The 26385-nt window shown below is 35.2% G+C and overlaps 2 protein-coding genes and 3 long non-coding RNA genes across 8 annotated transcripts in view; 4 read left to right on the top strand and 1 right to left on the bottom strand.

The window, feature by feature from the left end:
- Positions 1-3412: 3412 nt before the first annotated feature.
- Positions 3413-4983, top strand: LOC128682258 (uncharacterized). The gene is made up of 2 exons (XR_008406102.1): positions 3413-3678; positions 4831-4983. It is a non-coding gene; the product is annotated as an uncharacterized LOC128682258 (long non-coding RNA).
- Positions 4984-8067: 3084 nt separating this feature from the next.
- LOC128682260 (uncharacterized) lies at positions 8068-9785 on the top strand. The gene is made up of 2 exons (XR_008406104.1): positions 8068-8661; positions 9633-9785. It is a non-coding gene; the product is annotated as an uncharacterized LOC128682260 (long non-coding RNA).
- Positions 9786-10344: 559 nt separating this feature from the next.
- Ude (Uracil-DNA degrading factor) lies at positions 10345-22158 on the top strand. Of its 4 annotated transcripts, none has more exons than XM_053766877.1 (7): positions 10345-10446; positions 16167-16320; positions 16861-17009; positions 17738-17948; positions 19635-19807; positions 20812-20934; positions 21918-22158. In XM_053766877.1, exons 2-7 carry the CDS (start codon positions 16170-16172, stop codon positions 22119-22121), a joined length of 1011 nt encoding a protein of 336 aa, XP_053622852.1. In that variant the 5' UTR covers positions 10345-10446; positions 16167-16169; the 3' UTR covers positions 22122-22158. The 4 variants fall into 4 exon arrangements, with proteins under 4 accessions (XP_053622852.1, XP_053622851.1, XP_053622850.1 ...); XM_053766876.1 differs by lacking the exon at positions 10345-10446 and adding an exon at positions 12426-12586; XM_053766875.1 differs by lacking the exon at positions 10345-10446 and adding an exon at positions 14185-14211 and having other exon boundaries at positions 17753-17948.
- LOC135310013 (uncharacterized) lies at positions 12516-13268 on the bottom strand. The gene is made up of 2 exons (XR_010370305.1): positions 13070-13268; positions 12516-12774 (listed from the first exon to the last, which is right to left on the bottom strand). It is a non-coding gene; the product is annotated as an uncharacterized LOC135310013 (long non-coding RNA).
- A 572-nt stretch (positions 22159-22730) lies between the features above and the next one.
- LOC128682240 (uncharacterized protein) overlaps positions 22731-26385 on the top strand; it is a 41081-nt gene continuing 37426 nt past the window's right edge. The window contains exons 1-3 of the mRNA XM_064436920.1: positions 22731-23055; positions 23832-23896; positions 24725-24783. Of these exons, the coding sequence (XP_064292990.1) occupies positions 23833-23896; positions 24725-24783 (123 nt within the window). The 5' untranslated portion in view covers positions 22731-23055; position 23832. The remainder of the gene's footprint in view (positions 23056-23831; positions 23897-24724; positions 24784-26385) is intronic.

Genomic DNA, 26385 nt, shown 5'->3' with positions numbered 1-26385 from the left:
GTTGTTTCAATAACGGCGAGGAAATAAACGATAACTTTTTAGTTGCGTTGAAGAAATGTTTTTTTTTTAATGATATTTTAACTAGCTATTGGCCGCGGCTTCGACCGCATGAATTTATCTGCGAAAGCGGAACGGACGATTTACTTACAAACTTTCAACCCCCATTATAGTCAGTTGGGGGTTGATTTTTGGAAGAAAAAAAGTAGCCTATGTTTGAAGGGGGGTCTTTAACTACATGCATATCAAATTTCATCGAATTTGATCCAACGGTTTAGCCGTGAAAGCGTAACTTTCAGATTTTGACAGAATATTAGTATGGATTTTGCAAAGTAATAATTTTTAAAATTACCAATTATTGTCAATTTTCTGAACAGATAATTTCTTAACGGAACATCCCTATATCAACAAATAAAAACGTTTTAATTTAGATTCCCGTCAAATGTTTAACTTTACAAACAAAACATTGACGGTGGCAAAATCATCGTTTTGCCGAACGATGGAGCCATGACACAAGAAAAAAAAAGTTTGAAAACCGCCAAGTTACATCATAAAAATATTTAATTAATGATCATATAATTCTCCACGGTTTACATTTAAATATAATCGTTACGACACCGAACGTGACATTCCAATTTTAATGGTGACGTTGGCACTAGGTAAGTAAATGATCTCACATTATGCCGGGTCCAGACATTTTCGCCGGACTTAAAAGAAATAAAGACAGCACATTTATTTGTATTGCCACAGACACTATTACTAAACATTGTTTAGTAATAGTGTTGTTTGTTTAGTAAACAAACAACTAAATATACATGTATTACAAACAACGGTATATATTTAAAGAATAAAAGTATTTACAACATCAAGTCCTATAAGTTAAAATTAAAACTAATAAATACTAAATCAATGGAAATAAAAAATTGATACTAAATCGCCGTCGTCGTGCGGCGAATATAATGTATAAATCACAATTTGAAATTGATTACCTATGTAAGTACTACCTAATCTATATGTATATAACTTCAATAAATGATTTTTCTTTGAAAATCGAGATTTTTGAGCAATAAGTCCGCCTTTGCTCCATATGTACCTAAACTCTATTCTTTGTGTACATAATGTGTTTATGGGCAATAAAGTTCATACATTATTATTATTATTTTATTCTAAGTCCCTGCAGCGACATTTTGCGAAAGAGACATTTTGTGTCTGAGCCAGAAATACTTGTTAACTTTATTCGGCAAAAAAAATTACGGTTTTTACCAGGGTTTTTACATTTGTTTACAAATTTGGTACTTAGTAAGAACACTAGTTGTGGGTTTCATACAATATCTCATTCCATATTTGCAAAACATCATATGAAATATTTTTCAATAGGAATAGAATTATTGTTTTGATTTAGTTCTGTTGTCTGATTCGGCTAGTTTTATGAAATAGCTGTGGTTGTGAATTGCGGTATATAAAAGTTGTCATACAAACTATGCAATGTTCGTGCAGTCGCCGTCGGCATCTGTCCGAGTTTTGCGATTGTGTACCTATCGAAATAATAGGTTAAAATTTCTTAGCTATGCACCTATCTACATACCTACTTCCTGGATGTAGATAACCAGAGAAGAAATTTGGCTTTTTAATTTACTTTTGAAAAAAAAAAAAAAAACAACATTTTACATGACTGCTCAAAAAGGAGTGCTGTTTTTTCAGGTATCGTCGCTGTGCTTGTGCTTTATAAAATAGATAGTTGATGCTTTTTTTTAAAGCCGAGAAAAGCCGGGCCGTTCCGCTAGTTATATTGCCAAGAAAGTCGTGTCGTCGTGGAATGCGACTGTATGAAGGAGGGTTACCGCCATCTCTTAAGCAGTCTACAGCACATCAACCTACATAAATTAATTGCAAACTCGCATCTATTACCGCGGCATAGAGGTTCATGCAGGGTACCTCGCCTCTGAACCGAGAGGTCCCGGGTTCCATCCCCGGTCGGGTCATGATGGAAAATGATCTTTTTCTGTTGATGTTTATCTATATATGTTATAGAATATAGTATCGTTGAGTTAGTATCCCGTAACACAAGTCTCGAACTTACTTTGGGGCCAGCTCAATCTGTGTGATTTGTCCTAATATATTGATATAACCTTCAGTCGGAAACGTGCAGCATGTCAATAGCAGAGCTGGAGCTGGAGACGGGCGGGCGCGCGCTGGGCGGCAGGTTCACGACGGCGGAGGGGCTGCTGCGGGCCACGGCCGACCAGCTGCGGGCTGCGGGCGACGCGCCGGGGCTCGCCAGCGAACGACTGCAACTGTAATCATTTCAAAAATAATAATTAACCGTATCCATCCTCCATCCATTTCTTCTCAGGTCTTCCTCTATTCCTGGAACCCTTTACTTCCATCTTCAATGCCCTTTGAGTGACGTGATTTTCATCTCTTCTTAACCTAAAAAACCTTAAAAAATAATTAAATAATATGGTAATAATTAAAAGCAGTCAGGTTATGGAATCTACTTCCAATTAGTATACAGGAGTCAAAAACAATTTCGGTCTTTAAGAAAAGGGTTAAGGAACATCTCGTTTCTGTTTGATCCTAATATACATATATATTATTTGTATTTACTATTATAGTTTATTTACTATATGTAGTTCTTATACATGTTTTATACATTACACATAAAATATTTAAGTTTATTGTAATTTTCTTTTTTTCCCATTCTTCTTTCGCGGGTCTACTGGAAGAAATTTCTATAGAAATAAATAATACACTTTCCTATTTGTAAGTTTTATATTTACACTGTTATGTTGTGTACATAAATAATCGATTGTTTCTGACCCCCGACGCAAAATGTTTTAAGTTTGGACGCTAAGTGTGTCTGTGTACGGGGCACCTTAACTCATCAACGGTTGAACCGATTAGAATGCGGTTTTTTTTTGATAGGTAATTTTTGTGCGGCAGTTCTTAGATATGTTTGATCAAAATCGGCTCAGCCGTTCAAAAGTAGTAACGAAATGAATAATGATAAAGTCGGGGGTTTTTTAATTTGTCTAACAAATAAACTTGTGAACAGTTGTATTTTTTGGGTTCCAATATTATATTTACACTAGCTGCGCCCCGGAGCTTCGCTCGAAGACTGAAGATTTCGGAATAAAAATTACCCTACCAAATTTCATAGCAATCTGTGCAATAGATTTTGCGTGAAAGAGTAACAAACGTACATACACACATCCTCACAAACGTTAGCCTTTATAATATTAGGAGGATTTTAATTGCCAATACACATTATTTAATTACCATAAAAATTGTTCAGAGTTTGACGATGATAATATTGGCGCAGTGGTGCTTGCCTCTGAACCATGAGGTCCCGAGTTCGATCCCCGGTCGGATCATGATGGAAAATGATCTTTTTCTGATTGGCCTGGGTCTTGGATGTTTATCTATATATGTATATGTTATAAAATATAGTATCGTTGAGTTAGTATCTCGTAATACAAGTCTCGAACTTACTTTGGGGCTAGCTCAATCTGTGTGATTTGTCCTTACATTAATTTATTTATAATAATGATGTTCACAGATTCATAGAGAAGCTCCAAGAAGTGTTGGACGGTAACCGTGCAGTGACCATAGTGTTGGACGACCCCGCTGGTAACTCGTATGTTCAGAGCTTGGCCGACGACCCGACCACACCAGACGAAGGTAAATCCTTAAAAACATACAGAATCCCTGAAAAGATGTGGTGTGAGGATTATGGGTTAAATCTCGAGGGATTCTAATTATACTCTCTTGGTTTCGTTCGTCGTCTCCGTGTAATGTCCAAATCAAAAGTAGTTTCGTACTTTTTACAAATAAAAAGGCGGTATTTTATGACATTGACAGCTGTCGTTAGACATGCTGCCACCCAACTAATTCCTAGATTGAGATATCCGATAGGTACCTACTGTGTAAGTGAATGTTTATGAAAGATTTAAATTCTGAATGTTTGTATGGAATTATTGTATCAGATATTTTATCTAGTCACATATATCAAGTAATTTGAAATTTTAGAAATGGTAAATCAAATTTAAAATGTAATCTCCTAATCTCCTGGAAGAGGGCAAATCGTATTGAAGACACGTTTGATGACTTCTTGAGCAGTGCGTATTTCCGCGACCCTCGCGACGCCGTCTCTCCCCTGGCAGGTGTTTACGATGCGGCCCAGTTTCCACCGACACGGTGGCAGATGATTGTCCTTCACCAATCCCTACCACGAAACATACAAATACATAGCACGTCGCTGACGTCCACGTGCCGTCTCTTTCCCCCGTGTCGTGTGCGTGTTGCAGTCAAATCTCTTATCCGGTCAAAACTCAATCCGCTTTTAACCAATCATAATGTTGATCAAGTCAACGTTATTTTTGACTGATTTGATTGGTTAAGTTGGTTGGTCAAAAGTAGACTTACTGAAAATCTTTAGTCAATAGACGCTGGTTATGATTGTAAATTACACCATTAGTCAAAAATACTATATATACTAGAAAATCAGTCGCAATAATTTAAACTTTAATAGAGAAAAAAAATATATTTATATCCATACAATAAATATACAACAATTTCCTCAGCAGCGTCTGTCTGTTAGCGAAACACAAAAAAGGACTGCACGGATTTTCATGCCGTTTTCACCAATGGACAGAGTGGTTCCTGAGGAAGGTTTAGGTGTATAATTCGTTGCGTGGTTTGAAAGAAATGTGCGCAACGTAGCAATGAGGCGTACCTCTGAGACGCTTTGTATGAGATAGGCCGGAAAATTGTATAGAAAAATGTTCTGTCTCATTTGGCTTGATTTGTCTATAGTTTTGTCTTTGATTACAGGTGTTAAGATAACGAGATACGAGCGCTCACACGAACAGAACGAGGAGCTAGGACTCAATGATATGAAGACTGAAGGATACGAGGAAAGCTAGCGGGCGTCATTACGTTTTAATGTATTTTAACCCAAGCAGAGAATAAATATATTTGTTTATTTGTTGTTGTTTCAATAACGGCGAGGAAATAAACGATAACTTTTTAGTTGCGTTGAAGAAATGTTTTTTTTTTAATGATATTTTAACTAGCTATTGGCCGCGGCTTCGACCGCATGAATTTATCTGCGAAAGCGGAACGGACGATTTACTTACAAACTTTCAACCCCCATTATAGTCAGTTGGGGGTTGATTTTTGGAAGAAAAAAAGTAGCCTATGTTTGAAGGGGGGTCTTTAACTACATGCATATCAAATTTCATCGAATTTGATCCAACGGTTTAGCCGTGAAAGCGTAACTTTCAGATTTTGACAGAATATTAGTATGGATTTTGCAAAGTAATAATTTTTAAAATTACCAATTATTGTCAATTTTCTGAACAGATAATTTCTTAACGGAACATCCCTATATCAACAAATAAAAACGTTTTAATTTAGATTCCCGTCAAATGTTTAACTTTACAAACAAAACATTGACGGTGGCAAAATCATCGTTTTGCCGAACGATGGAGCCATGACACAAGAAAAAAAAAGTTTGAAAACCGCCAAGTTACATCATAAAAATATTTAATTAATGATCATATAATTCTCCACGGTTTACATTTAAATATAATCGTTACGACACCGAACGTGACATTCCAATTTTAATGGTGACGTTGGCACTAGGTAAGTAAATGATCTCACATTATGCCGGGTCCAGACATTTTCGCCGGACTTAAAAGAAATAAAGACAGCACATTTATTTGTATTGCCACAGACACTATTACTAAACATTGTTTAGTAATAGTGTTGTTTGTTTAGTAAACAAACAACTAAATATACATGTATTACAAACAACGGTATATATTTAAAGAATAAAAGTATTTACAACATCAAGTCCTATAAGTTAAAATTAAAACTAATAAATACTAAATCAATGGAAATAAAAAATTGATACTAAATCGCCGTCGTCGTGCGGCGAATATAATGTATAAATCACAATTTGAAATTGATTACCTATGTAAGTACTACCTAATCTATATGTATATAACTTCAATAAATGATTTTTCTTTGAAAATCGAGATTTTTGAGCAATAAGTCCGCCTTTGCTCCATATGTACCTAAACTCTATTCTTTGTGTACATAATGTGTTTATGGGCAATAAAGTTCATACATTATTATTATTATTTTATTCTAAGTCCCTGCAGCGACATTTTGCGAAAGAGACATTTTGTGTCTGAGCCAGAAATACTTGTTAACTTTATTCGGCAAAAAAAATTACGGTTTTTACCAGGGTTTTTACATTTGTTTACAAATTTGGTACTTAGTAAGAACACTAGTTGTGGGTTTCATACAATATCTCATTCCATATTTGCAAAACATCATATGAAATATTTTTCAATAGGAATAGAATTATTGTTTTGATTTAGTTCTGTTGTCTGATTCGGCTAGTTTTATGAAATAGCTGTGGTTGTGAATTGCGGTATATAAAAGTTGTCATACAAACTATGCAATGTTCGTGCAGTCGCCGTCGGCATCTGTCCGAGTTTTGCGATTGTGTACCTATCGAAATAATAGGTTAAAATTTCTTAGCTATGCACCTATCTACATACCTACTTCCTGGATGTAGATAACCAGAGAAGAAATTTGGCTTTTTAATTTACTTTTGAAAAAAAAAAAAAAAACAACATTTTACATGACTGCTCAAAAAGGAGTGCTGTTTTTTCAGGTATCGTCGCTGTGCTTGTGCTTTATAAAATAGATAGTTGATGCTTTTTTTTAAAGCCGAGAAAAGCCGGGCCGTTCCGCTAGTTATATTGCCAAGAAAGTCGTGTCGTCGTGGAATGCGACTGTATGAAGGAGGGTTACCGCCATCTCTTAAGCAGTCTACAGCACATCAACCTACATAAATTAATTGCAAACTCGCATCTATTACCGCGGCATAGAGGTTCATGCAGGGTACCTCGCCTCTGAACCGAGAGGTCCCGGGTTCCATCCCCGGTCGGGTCATGATGGAAAATGATCTTTTTCTGTTGATGTTTATCTATATATGTTATAGAATATAGTATCGTTGAGTTAGTATCCCGTAACACAAGTCTCGAACTTACTTTGGGGCCAGCTCAATCTGTGTGATTTGTCCTAATATATTGATATAACCTTCAGTCGGAAACGTGCAGCATGTCAATAGCAGAGCTGGAGCTGGAGACGGGCGGGCGCGCGCTGGGCGGCAGGTTCACGACGGCGGAGGGGCTGCTGCGGGCCACGGCCGACCAGCTGCGGGCTGCGGGCGACGCGCCGGGGCTCGCCAGCGAACGACTGCAACTGTAATCATTTCAAAAATAATAATTAACCGTATCCATCCTCCATCCATTTCTTCTCAGGTCTTCCTCTATTCCTGGAACCCTTTACTTCCATCTTCAATGCCCTTTGAGTGACGTGATTTTCATCTCTTCTTAACCTAAAAAACCTTAAAAAATAATTAAATAATAAGGTCATAATTAAAAGCAGTCAGGTTATGGAATCTACTTCCAATTAGTATACAGGAGTCAAAAACAATTTCGGTCTTTAAGAAAAGGGTTAAGGAATATCTCCTTTCTGTTTGATCCTAATATACATATATATTATTTGTATTTACTATTATAGTTTATTTACTTATTTACTATATGTAGTTCTTATACATGTTTTATACATTACATAATTAAGTTTTTTGTAATTTTCTTTTTTTCCCATTCTTCTTTCGCGGGTCTACTGGTAGAAATTTCTATAGAAATAAATAATACACTTTCCTATTTGTAAGTTTTATATTTACACTGTTATGTTGTGTACATAAATAAATATAAAAAACTTTTTATCAGAGTTTGTCCAAGAAATTACAATGTGCTCAAGTAAATCAACTGCACTGGCCACCAAGATTTGCATTAGATAATTAAGTTGAATTATTCTAATTTTAAAAAAATTTTTCGCTGTTAATTGTTGCAAAATGTTTTAAGTTTGAACCTAAGTGTGTCTGTGTACGTGGCACCGTAACTCATCAACGGTTGAACCGATTAGAATGCGGTTTTTTTTATAGGTAATTTTTGTGCGGCAGCTCTTAGATATGTTTGATCAAAATCGGCTCAGCCGTTCAAAAGTAGTAACGAAATGAATAATGATAAAGTCGGGGGTTTTTTAATTTGTATTTTTTGGGTTCCAATATTATATTTACACTAGCTGCGCCCCCGAGCTTCGCTCCCGTGGCAATTTCGGGATAAAAATTACCCTATGTGTTATTCCAGGTTATATTCTACCCGTGTACCAAATTTCATAGCAATCTGTGCAATAGATTTTGCGTGAAAGAGTAACAAACGTACATACACACATCCTCACAAACGTTAGCCTTTATAATATTAGGAGGATTGTAATTGCCAATACACATTATTTCAGTCATGATGGAAAATGATCTTTTTCTGATTGGCCCGGGTCTTGGATGTTTATCTATATATGTATATGTTATAAAATGTAGTATCGTTGAGTTAGTATCCCGTAATACAAATCTGTGTGATTTGTCCTTACTTTAATTTATTTATAATAATGATGTTCACAGATTCATAGAGAAGCTCCAAGAAGTGTTGGACGGTAACCGTGCAGTGACCATAGTGTTGGACGACCCCGCTGGTAACTCGTATGTTCAGAGCTTGGCCGACGACCCGACCACACCAGACGAAGGTAAATCCTTAAAAACATACAGAATCCCTGGAAAGATGTGGTGTGAGGATTATGGGTTAAATCTCGAGGGATTCTAATTATACTCTCTTGGTTTCGTTCGTCGTCTCCGTGTAATGTCCAAATCAAAAGTAGTTTCGTGCTTTTTACAAATAAAAAGGCGGTATTTTATGACATTGACAGCTGTCGTTAGACATGCTGCCACCCAACTAATTTCTAGATTGAGATATCCGATAGGTACCTACTGTGTAAGTGAATGTTTATGAAAGATTTAAATTCTGAATGTTTGTATGGAATTATTGTATCAGATATTTTATCTAGTCACATATATCAAGTAATTTGAAATTTTAGAAATGGCAAATTAAATTTAAAATGTAATCTCCTAATCTCCTAAATACGTAGCACGTCCACATGCCGTCTCTTTCCCCCGTGTCGTGTGCGTGTTGCAGTCAAATCTCTTATCCGGTCAAAACTCAATCCGCTTTTAACCAATCATAATGTTGATCAAGTCAACGTTATTTTTGACTGATTTGATTGGTTAAGTTGGTTGGTCAAAAGTAGACTTTACTGAAAATCTTTAGTCAATAGATGCTGGTTATGATTGTAAATTACACCATTAGTCACAAATACTATATATACTAGAAAATCAGTCGCAATCATTGAAACTTTAATAGAGAAAAAAAATATATTTATATCCATACAATAAATATACAACAATTTCCTCAGCAGCGTCTGTCTGTTAGCGAAACACAAAAAACGACTGCACGGATTTTCATGCTGTTTTCACCAATGGACAGAGTGGTTCCTGAGGAAGGTTTAGGTGTATAATTCGTTGCGTGGTTTGAAAGAAATGTGCGCAACGTAGCAATGAGGCGTACCTCTGAGACGCTTTGTATGAGATAGGCCGGAAAATTGTATAGAAATGTTCTGTCTCATTTGGCTTGATTTGTCTATAGTTTTGTCTTTGATTACAGGTGTTAAGATAACGAGATACGAGCGCTCACACGAACAGAACGAGGAGCTAGGACTCAATGATATGAAGACTGAAGGATACGAGGAAAGCTAGCGGGCGTCATTACGTTTTAATGTATTTTAACCCAAGCAGAGAATAAATATATTTGTTTATTTGTTGTTGTTTCAATAACGGCGAGGAAATAAACGATAACTTTTTAGTTGCGTTGAAGAAATGTTTTTTTTTTTATGATATTTTAACTAGCTATTGGCCGCGGCTTCGCCCGCATGATGTTATCTGCGATACGATATAACAGACGATTTACTTACAAACTTTCAACCCCCATTATAGTCAGTTGGGGGTTGATTTTTGAAAAAAAAAGTAGCCTATGTTTGAAGGGGGGTCTTTAACTACATGCATATCAAATTTCATCGAATTTGGTCCAACGGTTTAGCCGTGAAAGCGTAACTTTCAGATTTTGACAGAATATTAGTATGGATTTTGCAAAGTAATAATTTTTAAAATTACCAATTATTGACAATTTTCTGAACAGATAATTTCTTAACGGAACATCCCTATATCAACAAATAAAAACGTTTTAATTTAGATTCCCGTCAAATGTTTAACTTTACAAACAAAACATTGACGGTGGCAAAATCATCGTTTTGCCGAACGATGGAGCCATGACACAAGAAAAAAAAAGTTTGAAAACCGCCAAGTTACATCATAAAAATATTTAATTAATGATCATATTAATTCTCCACGGTTTACATTTAAATATAATCGTTACGACACCGAACGTGACATTCCAATTTTAATGGTGACGTTGGCACTAGGTAAGTAAATGATCTCACATTATGCCGGGTCCAGACATTTTCGCCGGACTTAAAAGAAATAAAGACAGCACTTTTATTTGTATTGCCACAGACACTATTACTAAACATTGTTTAGTAATAGTGTTGTTTGTTTAGTAAACAAACAACTAAATATACATGTATTACAAACAACGGTATATATTTAAAGAATAAAAGTATTTACAACATCAAGACCTATAAGTTAAAATTAAAACTAATAAATACTAAATCAATGGAAATAAAAAATTGATACTAAATCGCCGTCGTCGTGCGGCGAATATAATATATAAATCACAATTTGAAATTGATTACCTATGTAAGTACTACCTAACCTATATGTATATAACTTCAATAAATGATTTTTCTTTGAAAATCGAGATTTTTGAGCAATAAGTCCGCCTTTGCTCCATATGTACCTAAACTCTATTCTTTGTGTACCTAATGTGTTTATGGGCAATAAAGTTCATACATTATTATTATTATTTTATTCTAAGTCCCTGCAGCGACATTTTGCGAAAGAGACATTTTGTGTCTGAGCCAGAAATACTTGTTTACTTTATTCGGCAAAAAAAATTGCGGTTTTTACCACCAGGGTTTTTACATTTGTTTACAAATTTGGTACTTAGTAAGAACACTAGTTGTGGGTTTCATACAATATCTCATTCCATATTTGCAAAACATCATATGAAATATTTTTCAATAGGAATAGAATTATTGTTTTGATTTAGTTCTGTTGTCTGATTCGGCTTGTTTTATGAAATGGTTGTGGTTGTGAATTGCGGTAAATAAAAGTTCTCATACAAACAATGCAATGTTCGTGCAGTCGCCGTCGGCATCTGTCCGAGTTTTGCGATTGTGTACCTATCGAAATAATAGGTTAAAATTTCTTAGCTATGCACCTATCTACATACCTACTTCCTGGATGTAGATAACCAGAGAAGAAATTTGGCTTTTTAATTTATTTTTGAAAAAAAAAACAACATTTTACATGACTGCTCAAAAAGGAGTGCTGTTTTTTCAGGTATCGTCGCTGTGCTTTATAAAATAGTTGATGCTTTTTTTTAAAGCCGAGAAAAGCCGGGCCGTTTCGCTAGTTATATTGCCAAGAAAGTCGTGTCGTCGTGGAATGCGACTGTATGAAGGAGGGTTACCGCCATCTCTTAAGCAGTCTACAGCACATCAACCTACATAAATTAATTGCAAACTCGCATCTATTACCGCGGCATAGAGGTTCATGCAGGGTAACTTGATGTGCTGTTGATTGTACCGAATAGAACTAACCTCGATGGAAGATGATGTCACGATACGAATGCGACCTTCAAGAGACATTACGTCATGGCGGTATTTTCGTAGATATTTCGGCCTCTGCGTATAAACCGACCGAGTGTGGTACAACGACCGTTTTACAATGTTGCCAGTTGGTGATTTATTAATTCTGGTACCGATATAAATCTTAACTAATATTATAAATGCGAAAGTAAGTTCACGCTCTATCAATTTAATCAATCTTCTTGAAATTTTACATACACATAGTTTGAAGTATGGAGAAGGACATATAGGGTAACTTTCGTCACGGAACAAATCACGCGGGCGGAGCCGCGAGCAAAAGCTAGTTTAAAATACGGGTTATTACATTGAACATCCAGCACTTAGGTGTTGGGCTATCCACCCTTTCCGACACCACTCTCACCCACCCTTTTTGGTATAGAGATAGGAGAGAAAAAGCATCTTTGACATGATGCACAACTCGGACAACACTTAGCTCACTAGGAAAACAAATAGCTATATATATGTACTTTGCATGAAAAATGTGCTGGCTCAAGTATTACGTATAGCTTAATGGCTCTGGCTGGCTTATTTATTATCAAACTTAGTAAAATTTTACCCTCTGCGCACTGGCAACACCGAATATTGTTGACACTCATCAATTTTTCCGGATAACACCTATCAAATTGATTCCCGCGCCGCTATCCACATATGATTTGAAATTGAAATTTGTTAAAGCTTGGTTAAAGCGAGACTGAATAGCTAGGAGCGATTTTTATTCATAAAAATAAGTACAGTTCAAAAGAAGTTAGTGTAGCTTTGTGAGCTATAGGATTTTAAAAGTACTTACTTAAAGGTATGTAATGCATTTAATTATAAACATTTCTATTTTGTCTACTGACTGTGAACATATTTTTTGTGATTTGTCTGTCTCCTTTTCTTATGAATCAGTCAGTTCGTTTCATGAAAATCTGTGCGTTCAGCGTTTAACTTTTTGCACTGAAATATTGTCTCTTGTATTGTATGAGATTTTAAATGTCGCTCCTGAAAAAAATGTATTAGCTCAATAGCCTAAAATCTAATTTTAGGCGGCTTACATCAAATCATAATGTCAAACTTTACGAGCATGAGAAGTGAAAATCTAAGTATTTCGATCTCCTCGATTCTCGATAACAATAATACATAGGCTTGCTAATCGCGTCCCGCTTTTGGGTAAATTTTAGGGCCGTCCCGCCATAAGTGCCATAACACCTTGCGGGACGCCTTTTGTTCCGGAAATCAATGATCATTAATATTATTATATTTTTTAAATAATTAATTAATAATATTAATCACCTACCTATGCATTACGTATTTCGCTTGAGGAGCGTTCGTTTGTTCAAGCTTTCTATTAAAAATATACAGTTTTTTTTGCTGCCATTTTATAAGTGTAGGTTGTGTCCCGCGTAATATACCAAAGTACCGAATGCCGAGCTGGGAAATCCCGGAAATGCCTTCTTTGAGTTGGCAAGCCTGGTTATACCTAACTCACCTTCTGTCTCATCCCACTTCTCACTATACTATACCTATCTCATCTCATCCCACTAATATCATAAAGGCCACACATTGTGAGTGTTGGTCTCTCGCCGTCTTCAACGTCGGGGCCATTTTTTATGAAATTTGGTATTGAGGTAGCTGATAACGCGTCCTATTTGTCGCCGTAGTTATTATTTGAGCCAATAAAGTATTATTTACATCCCATTAATATTATAAAGGCGAAAGTTTGTGAGTATGTTTGTTTGTTACTTCACTCTCAAACGGCTGGGTCAATTTTTATGATATTTGGCTTTTATCCCGAAACTATGCGGTTCTCGTAGGATTTGGTCGAAAAGTAGTACTTAGATTGTCAAAGGCGCTTTATGAAGTAGATGTCGCTACAGTGCATAAAATCGTAAGCATTTTGTTAAAACAATTATACGCCGGTAACAAGCTAGTCTACAAACTTATTATACTAAGTAGACAGACAAACAAATGGCCACAAAATTTTCTACTTATTTCTGTGACGTTGATATTATTATATACGTTCAGATAACGGTCAACTGGTCAAGGTTGGACGAGCTGTTGGTACGTACAGTCAACAGCACATCGAGTTATCTTCCATTCGAACTATTCTATTCTATTAGCTGCGAGTTTCCAATGAATTTGGGTACATTGACGTGCTGTTGACTGTACTATATTAACCTTTTTTTTTTTTGGCATTTTACGTTTCTCATGATTGCTCATTTATGTAACCATAAACCGTAAAAAAAAACATGTCTATGAATCAAGAAAATCGGGCCACTTGTTTTTTTTTTCCGTGTAAGAATCGATCACGGGAGTGTTATGGAAACAACCCAGGATTGAATAAGTACTTATGTGTGGTTTTGAATAAGTTTGCGTGTTCATATCACGTCGGGGTCCCCAATGTGGTGTTGGTGGTATATTTACTAAATGAGAACCACGGTATGTGAATATACTTGCGCTTTATTCAAGCGTCTGGGTCAGACTACTTGTGCTTAATACAATAGGTACAGAATGTATACGAGTCACCGCTTGCGACGCGATGTAAATACATTTTGTATATAGGTAGGTAGGTATGCATGACCTTACATATGCAACGTATTTGTGGATAGTTTACTTTGTCCAGTAAACTATCCACAAATAAAATATTTACATGTTACAAAAGCATGATTGACATCACCGCGCTACGTTAGTTTATTTTGCCTTTATTCTAATAGGAGTCTTTTCACAGTAGTGCGCTTGCGCATGTAGTTTTGTTTTTTTTTCTATTAAGCCTACTCGTAATTAAAAAAAAAGTGAATGCATACCTTATGGTAGTGTAAAGCATACCTTAGTGTTTTTGTCTCGTTCTGTCACTGGCAAATACTTTAAAGTGGGAAAGCGGAAAAATATATTTTAAGTAGTTTTTTTACTTTTTATGAATAAGAGGGGTGTTGTGAAATATAGAGTTAGGTACCTACCTATGTTGAATAGGTATCATGTTGTAATACTAACAGCCAACCATAATAAATTATATTGGTGAACGTACAAAAATCCGTCCGGTAGATTTTTAGAATTCCAGACAGACAGACAGACAGTCAGACGTCAAGTCAACTTCTTTTTATAATATGCAAGGTTTTAAAGTTTGACAACTTAAGAAAGAAAATATAAAACATGTAATCGAGACATTACAATCTCGATTACGAATAGGTACCTACCTACTATATTAAAATCACACAACACGAAACCAACTGTAAATAGGTACTTATCTATTTTAGTGGATTCTCTAGATATGTACCTAGTTACGTCATCTGGTAAACTAAGAAACGAACACTACGTTTACTGGCTAAACCATTTTAAACGCCGATATTGTTGGTTTTAGCTAAGTATATAGGTTAACTGGTTTTATGAACTGCTTTGAAAAAGGAAAGTATTTTAAATTGGAAAAAAATATATTATGAATGAATAAAAAAAGATAATATAAATGTTCAAAAAACGCGACTTACCGCCATTGATTACTTAAATTGTGTAATTTACATAACCACAACAACGATCTATGAAATCTGTCTACATATAAGTAATATTTTTCAAAATAAGCATTTCTCCAAACGCACTGATGTCATAAAATTATCTTTTGTATTCACGTAAATTTTTATACATATATGCCAATTTTACATAATATCAGCAGTACCTAGGTTGGTAAAAAGGAAAAATTCGATCGGCCATGTTTGGCGCCAACCCGCGAATTCCATTTTCGAAAGATGACATAAGTTATTTAAGGTCAAGCGTACCGCGCATGCGGTGAGCTCAAATCGTATGATGCAAAATATTTGCTATATTAATATGATTTACGTAAACGCATTTGCCTTGAGTTTTGTAATTTTATAGTTTCCAATTTGTCACTGCGTACATCCGTATGTATATTGTTTAATATATTTTACGTATAATATTAGGGAACAAGTAGGTAATTATTTAACTAGTTTCTAACACAAGAACATGACACAAACGTACCTAAGTATATAAGCATTGGTGACTCATACAACTTCGTGACACTATTCATTTAAACTTTATTGCACAATTTAATCTTAACAATATAGGTAGTAATATAGTATTCCTGCCTATCAAACCCTGTATAGGACGAATCAGTTTTTTTTAATGGTTAACTAAGAACTAATAAGGTTTTTTGACAGAATCAGGATTGGATGCCGTTCTCTGATACATTAGGTAGTGTAACACAAAAGAACTTAACTATTTCGATGGGTACCTCCACAGAACTTTTAATATATCACAGTTTTTGCCTTTATAGTAAATAGACACAAGATAATTTTTCGATTGTGAATTTTAAATTTTAAATTTAAAATTCCTTCGAAAAAACATGGCGATTGAAAATTCACCTTTTTTTTTTTTTTTCGTTACAGAAAATGGGCAAAGACGACAAAGAAGACTCTGGCTTCGGGTTCAAAGACAAAGCGAAAGCCGAGGAGACGCTGCGGCTACTGGAACAGCACGACTTGAACTACCGCCGGCTTACCGTCAGAGGGCTCCTCGGGAGGGCCAAAAGGGTACTATCTAGTGAGTTACATTTCTTTCATCAACGCATCTTATATATATGACGATGCAAACTAAAAAAATCTTTAACATTTCGAAGATTCTTATCTATGAAGGTACTTATGTAAATACCTGTGATTGCTTTTCATTGCATAACCATTCATGTTAGGGCCAGTGCCGTATCCGTCGGATTCTGAGTCTAGGACAAGCATCAAAAAAGTTCCCCCTTTAAAAGATATTGCAAGGTTACATGACAAATCATATATGAGATGGATTAGTATAATCTCGATTGTTAATTACCTTATTGAATACTAGCTTTTGCCCACAACTTCGTATGTGAGTAAAAATCCGTTTCCCATGGGAATTTCAGGAAATCTCTTCATAAAGTGCTCCCATACACTACCCTAGGAAGCTACACACCAAATTTCAACTTTCTACGCCCAGTAGTTTCGACTGTGCGTTGTCTGTCAGTCGTCACTCAGTAACGCAAGAGTTTTACATATATTATTCGTTATTAAACTATAGCTGAAGGAGCGTTTTCAAAGTAACTTTTTGTGGTTTCAGTGACCAAAGCTGAAGATAAAATAAAGAATATAAAAGAGGCGATGGAAGTGTTTGAGAACTGGCTTGCAGACCTTAACAAGGACAAGACTGATGATAAGAAGAAACCAGAGAAGAAGGAACAGAAAGAAGAAAAGAATGGTGATGATAAGGTATATATAATTACTAGCTGTTGCCCGGGGCTTCGCTCCCGTTGGAATTTTGAGACAAAATATAGGCTATAGCAATCTTGGATAATGCACCATTCTAATGGTGAATGAATTTTTGAAATCGGTTCGGTTATTTGGGAGATTACCCGCCTCAAACATACACAAACTCACAAACGCTTACCTCTTTATACAGTATAGATTAATTGGCCAAGTCTACAGAATATAGGTTTCATCATACTCTTTTCAGCATACTAGTTCATGCTTCCAGTGAAGGAAAACATCGTGAGGAAACCTGCACACTGGTTGATTATTAACTTGTGTGTGAAATGGAGAAGGCAATGGCAAACCACTCCATTAATAATGCCATGAAAGTGGTTGTGTGTGTTTCATTGCACGTAATGACCACGACCCTCAGCCGTGAGGAATACGACTATGAAGTTAGGTAACTGAAATGACTTTCACAAATGAGTATAGTAGAGAAAAAAATAAATTTATATCATCCTGTGAAAACAATTTCGACAAAATTCAAAAATTCAAAATTCAAAATTCTTTATTCAATTTAGGATGATATACATCACTTATTGACGTCAAAAAAATTACTTAAACTAAGTCTACTGCCGGCTTCCAAAGCGCAGGTGAAGAAGAAGCGGCGCAACAAACTTCACCGCAGCCTTTTCTCCAAGGACGTCAATTAACAAATATAGGTCTTATACATATATATTACAAATTAGGAGGACACCTTCAAGGAATCAAGTTCAGACGAGGAGATGGAAGAACAACCCAAAGAGAAGAAGGATCAACCAGCAGACACCGTGCCGGGCCTCGGGTTCAAAGACAAGGAGGCTGCAGACAACACCATTAAGGAGCTGGAGGGACGCGACCCTGATTACCAGAAGTTGGCTGTCAAAGGACTGATTGGCAGAGCGAAGAGAGTTCTCACTTGTAAATATATTTTGCTTTATCATTGAAGCCATAGCCATATAAATTAACTAGCTGCGCACCGGGGCTTCGCTCCCGTCGGAATTTCGTGATAAAAAGTACCCTATCTGTTATACCAGGTTACGCGTGTACCAAATTTCATAACGATCGATCCATTCGATTTTGCGTGAAAGAGTAACAAACATACATCCTGACTAACTTTCGTATTTATAATACTAGCTGCGCCCTGGGGCTTCGCTCCCGTCGGAATTTCGCAATAAAAAGTATCCTATGTGTTATTCCAGGTTATATTCTACCCATGTCGCAAATTTCATAACAATCGATCCAGTAGGTTTTGCGTGAAAGAGTAACAAACATACAGAGACATCCTGACAAACTTTGAGCCGCAGAAAATCTTGCTTTTTTTTTTTGGAAAATCCAAGGAATTAGAAGCATTTTTTAAATTGTTATGTTTTACAAATGTTTTGATAAGTCTCCCATGGTCACAGATTACATAATACCTCCAGTACCCATGGTTAACGAAACTAAATTCAATAAATGTGATCAATTTGATAGCTTGATGTTTCCAAAACCGGAATAGTTGTATGGAAATCAATTTAGTTCGTTTATTTTCTCTTACCAACAGTGTTTTGTTTAATCATAAATTTACATAAGCAGTTTTGCTGCTGACCTTGAATGAGTTTAGTACAAACAAATATGGCACATGGACCGAGTGAATATTTGTCCATATTTATGTTATCATATTACTCACATAACGTAATATATACACTAACTTTTTCCCGCGACTTCGATAGGCCGCGTGAATTTACCACAAGAACAGTAGGTTACCCATTAAGTACCTACTACTTACACAAATGAGGAAATCTTGTGTGTTTGTTTATACGAGAATAAGTACATAATTTAAAATGTATACAAGAAATATACATATAAAATAACGGTCTTGTCCTATGTCGAGAACTCTTACAGTCAATCGGCGATAGGTTGAGAGCTTCAACAGCTCTCAACATAGCGCACATTGACATGTAACATAGCGCACAGATATAAGAACAATAAAATACAATTTGTATTGTAATTGTATTCTCCTCTCAACAGCTCTCAACAATTACAACACAATTATATTGTAATGTTCTTATGTCTGTGACATAGCGATAGAGACCTTCTTGTTTTCTTTTTCGCGTCTAGTTGTCAATTAACTAGGTACCTACACTATATATAGTTGTTCGCCGCGAACTTAGACGTAACACGTCTAAGTTCCGCGAACACAATATTTTTTTTTTAACTGTGAATATTTCAAAAACGACTTATCCGATTTCGTTGTCCCACGAATTAAAAAATTCTATTGACAGATCTTACATACCTTTCAAATTTCATTGTCAAAATCAAAATCAGACCAACAACGGTTCGAAAGTTATCGCGTTGCTACATACATACAAAAAATATATTTTTATCCTGTTGAAAATCCCAACACTAAATTATATTTTTATTTTTTTACTATAGCAACATTTACGCTCACATTAAAAAGAATGCTCTCTTCCTTTTTGTCTCCATTGCCAATAAAAAGTTCTCCCAAGTAATCTCGGCATATTTATTTAACCGGCTACGAAAAAACTACAATAAATTACAGTCCACTGCACCACGAGCCGTCATTTATACATATCCCAATAGTTAATTTGTAATAACTATTCCCAGGTACTCGCGACGAAACTAAGCTGTCCAACATAAAAGAAGCGATTTCGATCTTCGAGAAGTTTCTGGACGACTTCGATTCTTTACACCTGAGCAAACAGAACAACCCTTACCTCAGTTTGGGTATTGTCAGGACTGCTGTGAAGTTAGCTGGGGACCACGTCACAGACCAACAGGTAATGCAGGAACAGTGTTAGGTTTTCAGAAGTCATCCATAAATCACGTGAGGAGGTAGTTTATTTTATTACACGTACTTGCGAAGTCATTTTAAAAAATTTCACTTTGAATTTTACTAAATAAAACAGATGTCCTCGAAACATTAAAACACGTAGCACGACATTGCGTTCACACGTTCTATCTTTGTTTTACACGATGCGTACACGATCTGGGAGAATGAGACAGCATGTGGACGTTAGTAATTAGCTGCGTCATTAAGTTTCAAGGTACTTACTTAAATACACAAAATAGTGCTTATTGGTACAGTTACTTAAAAAAATTGTTCAGCTACTTAGTTGCTATATACTCAAAAGTCATTAGTTTATTATGTCATTAGTATATATATTTTCCTTTCATCAGCACTTGATCACAATCATAATATGTTTCAGTATACCTTTTAACCATGTACTTTATTATGTACTTACATGTTATATTACTGATAAAAAATTATACATAAATTTATATTTAAAAAATGGTAAGCCCTTCTGGCATAATAGGGACCAACACTGTTTGAATGAGTTTCTTTCGGCATTTCTTCTCAGCAGTGGTCGTTCCGAAATGCTACTAGTTTGTAGCTTTGGTAAACATCATTTAATTTAGATTATGACGTGAAAAAGTGCCTGTGAAGGCCTAATTTCTGAATAAATGATTTGATTTTGATTATTTTATCATACATAGATTTTAGTATAAAGTTACTCGCGCTGACTTCTATAAATGTAACCTGTTTCCCGGAACACTGATCTTGACCCCTGGTCTTCAACTATATCCTTTCCAAATATATATATATATATATATCACGTTTGCAAATTATATTTACAGTCTGTAGGATATGTTTTAACCTTTGGAACTCCTATTTTAATTAGTAACATTTTAAGTGGAAAATTCACGTGATGTGGCACTAAAACGGCGTTTAGTAAATGTGACCAATAAGATTTCCTTTAAGAAAATATTATTTTGTTTCCAGGAATCGTTTATAGCTGCTTACGCGTCAGCCAACGGCGAATACAAGCGGCTGCGCACCGTCAAGGCGGAGGACAAGACCTGGGACATTGTCAGGAACACTGCGCTCAAACAGTTGAAAGAGAAGGTTGGTTTAATGCACTTATAATTATTTAGCTTCACCTTGACGCTTGTCGTTTAGTTGATATTTACATAGGTTTAGTTTCTATGATAAGCATGACCTGATTGTGCTCCCGACTAGGGAATTCCTCCACGGGAAGTTCAAAGCACGGATGTGATTTATCACGCAATGACAAGATCTTATTGACGACAATGAAAATCAGCGTTATCTCCCAACAAATTATCGTTGGGGATAACAGAAATTGAGACATTCCTTTGTCACCTTGTTATTACAAAATTTATCTCTAAAATTAAAATAAATATGTAGAAATAGAATGGAAATAAATTTATTCATAACATACTAATATACACCATAGGAAATGAACAAAATGTTAATATTACAAAGGTATTGTTAAGGTATTAAATATACTGCAAAAGTTGGTCTACTCAGCTTGTGTCGTGACGAAGAGCCATGACGATGATTTTCAGTGATACCAAACAAGATGGCGCTACCAGAAACGTGTTTGCGAGATAAATCCGCGAAACATATAAAATTATATTATAAAAATAGCAATGTTAAATGGATTTACATTATTAATGACAATATTCTACTTGGGTATTATCACAGTACAGCACGGCTGTGTATCTGATTGAACATTTAATAAAAACAATATTGCAATAGGTAATTACTAAGCATAACAATAAAGTGATTTTTAATTTATTTTTAAAAAAATATGTATACCGTATCTGTAAAAAAAAATGGTTGCCTGTAAAGTCGGTTTTACGGGCAAAGATTTTACGTGACAACGTCTTTTTACGCGCGCGGCAGACCGATCATAGTTGAGTGGGAGAGAGACGCAAGGCATTCGGCGGGCCTCTCTCTCGTTCGGTGACTCATCGTAACGTTACCGGGCGTTACACTTTTTCATAAGTGACTCCCAGCCGCAACCTAATTTAAGACGTTGTCACGTCAAAATGTTGTTGTCATTTGGTGTATTTATCAACTTGCAGTATGCCGACGCAAAACTCTTCAATGAAAAAGACGAACCAACTCCTGAACACTTAGAGCTGCTCCTCTGGGCGTACTCGCCCGAACCAGCCAGGGTCAAGAAACTGGTTCCCGAAACTAAAGAAGAAAAAGAAGAAAACAAGGAAAGTAGAAAGCGGAGAAGCAGCGCAAACGAGGAAGAATCGAGTAAGAAGAAAAAGGAGTGATTGTTTCTTTGTTATTGAATAAAATGTTTTTGGTAACGTTTTTTGTTCATTTTATCATAGACAAGCCATAAATTTGATTTCAGTGTAAATTAAATATGAATTAATTTTTAACATTCAAGCTATTGAAATTCACAAAGATTTACCACAACATACGAATACACTGAAATTCTAAACGATAAAAAATAAAAGTTAATAAAAAGCGAAAGCGCTTCTCCTTAAAACTTTTCGTTCAAAAACTGCTCCTAATACTGAATTAGGCGTATAATTCTTAAGCAAAACCAATCTTATGACGTGGTGTGTAAATTTAAAACAAAATGTCGGTTAAGTAACAGATAAATATGATCAGGTATTGGAAAAATACGATCACAAGATTTCGGCAAGTTCCTACAAAAATACCTAGCATTAGGTCATCGATTTGACCTTTTGACACATGTTTGACAGTTCTCCTTTTGGTCACGTTCCATTATTTGAATGATTAATATAATCGCAAGACAGGTATAGGTATATTCCAGTTTTTATAGGAAATACAAATAAGTTGAATGTGTCACAAAAAATACATGAATACGACGTGTATGTCAAGCAGTGGAACACAGCTACAATTTTGTAAACATTGAGTACAATGAACTTCTTGTACTTCCCATTAATTTTTTATGAATTAAAACAAACCATCAAATAAACGTATCGTTTTAAGTGCCCATTTAGTGATAAAAATCGATAGACAGCTAAATTGACCTATATTTTTCGCGATTTTCTTGTTATAAAAAAGTGGGCGTATGTCTGTACCTAGCTATATCGTGTCTTAAATTTTGTGTATATTTGCGCCTTTACAAAGGTTATGTGAATTTTGTGATCATATTATAGTGAATTAAAGTGGCCTTTAGTGATTATTAATCACCGTTAATCAGAAAACTTAGTATGTTAACGATTACGTCAGGTAAGATTTTTGTTATTTTTACTTACTTAAAAATGGTTTCAATTTTATTTTCGTTTAGTTTTCATCAAACATTTTTCAAAAGTGCAGTATAAGCAACACTTACACAAGTGTATGTAACTTATACTAACACTTTTTCATCTTTTCCATCACTATGTTAAATAGTATTAAACAAAGTCGCTTTCCGCTGTTTGTCCCTATGTATGCATCTATAAAGTACGAAACGGATTTTGATGCGGGTTTTTTTAAATATATAGTGGGACACCTGAGGAAAGTTAAAGGTCATAGCATAGGTTGTACCACATTGCTTCTACCCAGCAACGATGACGTACATTGGAAATTGAGCGTTAAAGCGTAATAAAAAAATTTTGATCTGCTTGTTGAATACAAAATCAATACTAATATTATACCCGTCTGGTGTTCGCACAGGCGTACCCAAAAAAGGTAATAATAATAGGCTTTCTTCTTTTAAACTACACAACGGGTTTTGATGCAGAGTTTCCACTGTTATTTACACAATTTAATTCTGAAGGTTTGGAGATAAATAAATTATTTATTTATCATTTATTCGCACAAAATATGGCACAGAAAGGTGTTAAAATTAAATAGTATCACATATTTTGCCAAACAATGGCATGCAAATATAAGTACATAAATATCAATTAAACTCTAAAATTGTTAATTTCCAAGATTACATTATGTCAACAATAATTTATTTTATAATTTAATTTCAAATAAACACACACACACACACACACATTAATAAAATGTTGTTTAAGAATGAGCCACAGCATGACCCAAACGCAGCGACGCAGCCTGGAGGCGAGCAGTGAAGCTAGTTACTGTAAGTACAAGTATTTACAGGTGAATATCACGCGTATGAAAGCGGCGTGTGTAACATTTCAACAATTTTTTAAATAAAGAACCATTTTTTATTACATTAAACATTCAAAAAATTAACATTGTAGCAGTACGTTTGACGACCTCGGTGGCGCAGTGGTAAAGTTCTTGCCTCTGAACCGAGAGGTCCCGGGTTCGATCCCCGGTCGGGTCATGACGGAAACTGATCTTTTTTTGATTGGCCCGGGTCTTGGATGTTTATCTATATATGTATTTGTTATAAAATATAGTATCGTTGAGTTAGTATCCCATAACACAAGTCTCGAACTTACTTTGGGGCTAGCTCAATCTGTGTGATTTGTCCTAATATATTTATTTTATTTATTTATTTGCTTTACTTATTTATAAAGTAGGGTAATTTAATTTGATTAATGTCTATGGTAAAATTTATTAAACACTTCAAAGCACCTGTGAAATTCACCGTTATATAGTAATTTCTTTTTAATGGCTGACCAAATCTTTGTTGGAAAGTTCTCCTTGTGGAACTGTGAGTTTTGACCGAAACCGAACTGTACCATTACCATTCGAATGCAATGATATTTCTTTGCGGAAAGGAGTCTGAACCACTGAGTCGCATAATTTATTTTCATTATTTTCTTTTAATGTTAAATTTTCTGAATAAAATATTTTAAAAAATCATAAAAAAAAAAGATTGTAATTATCCTAACCTTATCCATGGCATGGCAACTGGGTGTTATGTAACTCAAAGTTTATCCAGACCAACAACATCTAGAGTTAATAATATCCACTGAAATCTGTCTTGTGTTTGCAGGTGAGAGGGAACCGTGGGACGACTGGGGCAGCCGCTCGTCTCTCAGCCAGGTTGACGAGGTAAGGACAAGTTTCATCGTCTCACTTCTCAGGGAACTGGGACAAATGGTCCTGGAATGAGGGGACCAATCACCTGCAGGCCCAATTAAATAAATTTATTCATAGCATACAAATATACATCACAGAAAATGAACAAAATTGTAATATTACAAAGATACATTCATTATTATATGCTACAAAAGGGTACTCAGCCTGTACCGTGACGATGAGCCTTGACGCCAGTTTTCATCTTCTATGCGTGTCGATGGCAAATCTAATATTGGGTGCTAAATATATTCTTGTCAGAATCGAGCCACTTCAATAGCTTAATTGGAAGCAAGAGCTTGCAATAAATAAATTATTTTATTTCCTACATAATAAGCCAAAAAGTTTAGTCAAATACTTTAAGGCAAAATATGTTTCGCAACTATCACACTCTATACTAAATTTGAAATTGACAGAAAGAGACAAAACAGTTAATGTAAAACTTGATTCAAATTCAAATTCAAATTCAAAATTTTTTATTCAATTTAGGATGATATACATCACTTTTTGACGTCAAAAAATTACTTAAATTAAGTCTACTGCCGGCTTCCAAAGCGCAAGTGAAGAAGAAGCGGCGCAACAAACTTCACCCGCGGCCTTTTCTCCAAGGACGTCAATTAACAAATATAGGTCTTATATATATATTAAAAATTAGGAGGACGAATTTACATCATTATTAAAAATGTCAAAATTTGAATAAATAAATAAAATAAAATATGTATTTCCAATAAAATTATTGAAAATTGTCACACAAAAAAAATATATAAATAAAAAGCTAAATGTACAAAACGTACGTAATAATGTCATAAATCAATTACATATGTTATGAGGATACTGCACCACGCTTGGGCCAGACATTATTGTCGTTCACATAATCATCAGACTTGTAATATGCCTTTTTACAAAGTACTTCTTTTATATAATTTCTAAATGTTTTGTCCAGCAAATCAAGAATGATGTTTCATATACTTTTATTTTCTTCACAATGCACGTTTATCATACGCTACCTTACGCTGTGCGTTAAATTATTTCCTTTCAAATACTTGGTTGACTGGAAGAGATCCCTTTCTGGGATAAGTCCACCTTTGTACGCGTCTCTCTCTTTATTTTACTGCATTCTCTGTATGTGTTTTCTTCGTGCAACAAAGAGTTTACCAACAAACATGTTTTAGCTTGATGCATGTGCTAAATCTTTCAGGGTACGTAGGTATGTGTGTTTCGTAGCGTGTGGTCCCGCCATCTTCAATCTACAAATAAGGCCTATTTATTAAAATAGGAAGCTATTGTTTTCACTAACTAGTTTTATAGGTTTTTCCTAATATTCATACAAAAAAATTGAGATAAATCGATCAATATAAATGACTTACTTATGCGAAAGTTTGCAAACAGGAAGTCAACTAATTGGACACGATCCTTTCTTGTCTAGTCTTTATTAAACCAAGCGCGTTTACTGTTGCAATTGCAATGAGGTCAATCGTTTAAAACAATAGTATGGGTCAGCCATTTTTGCCACTCGTTTCCGTCTGAGATTTTGAAAAACAACTAACTACCACACAGTGAACGCGGCATAGGCTTCTT

Source organism: Plodia interpunctella, chromosome 29 (genome assembly GCF_027563975.2).
Source record: "Plodia interpunctella isolate USDA-ARS_2022_Savannah chromosome 29, ilPloInte3.2, whole genome shotgun sequence".
NCBI lineage: Eukaryota > Metazoa > Arthropoda > Insecta > Lepidoptera > Pyralidae > Plodia > Plodia interpunctella.
Note: the sequence above shows the minus strand (reverse complement) of the source record. Positions and strands in the feature narration are given on the sequence as shown.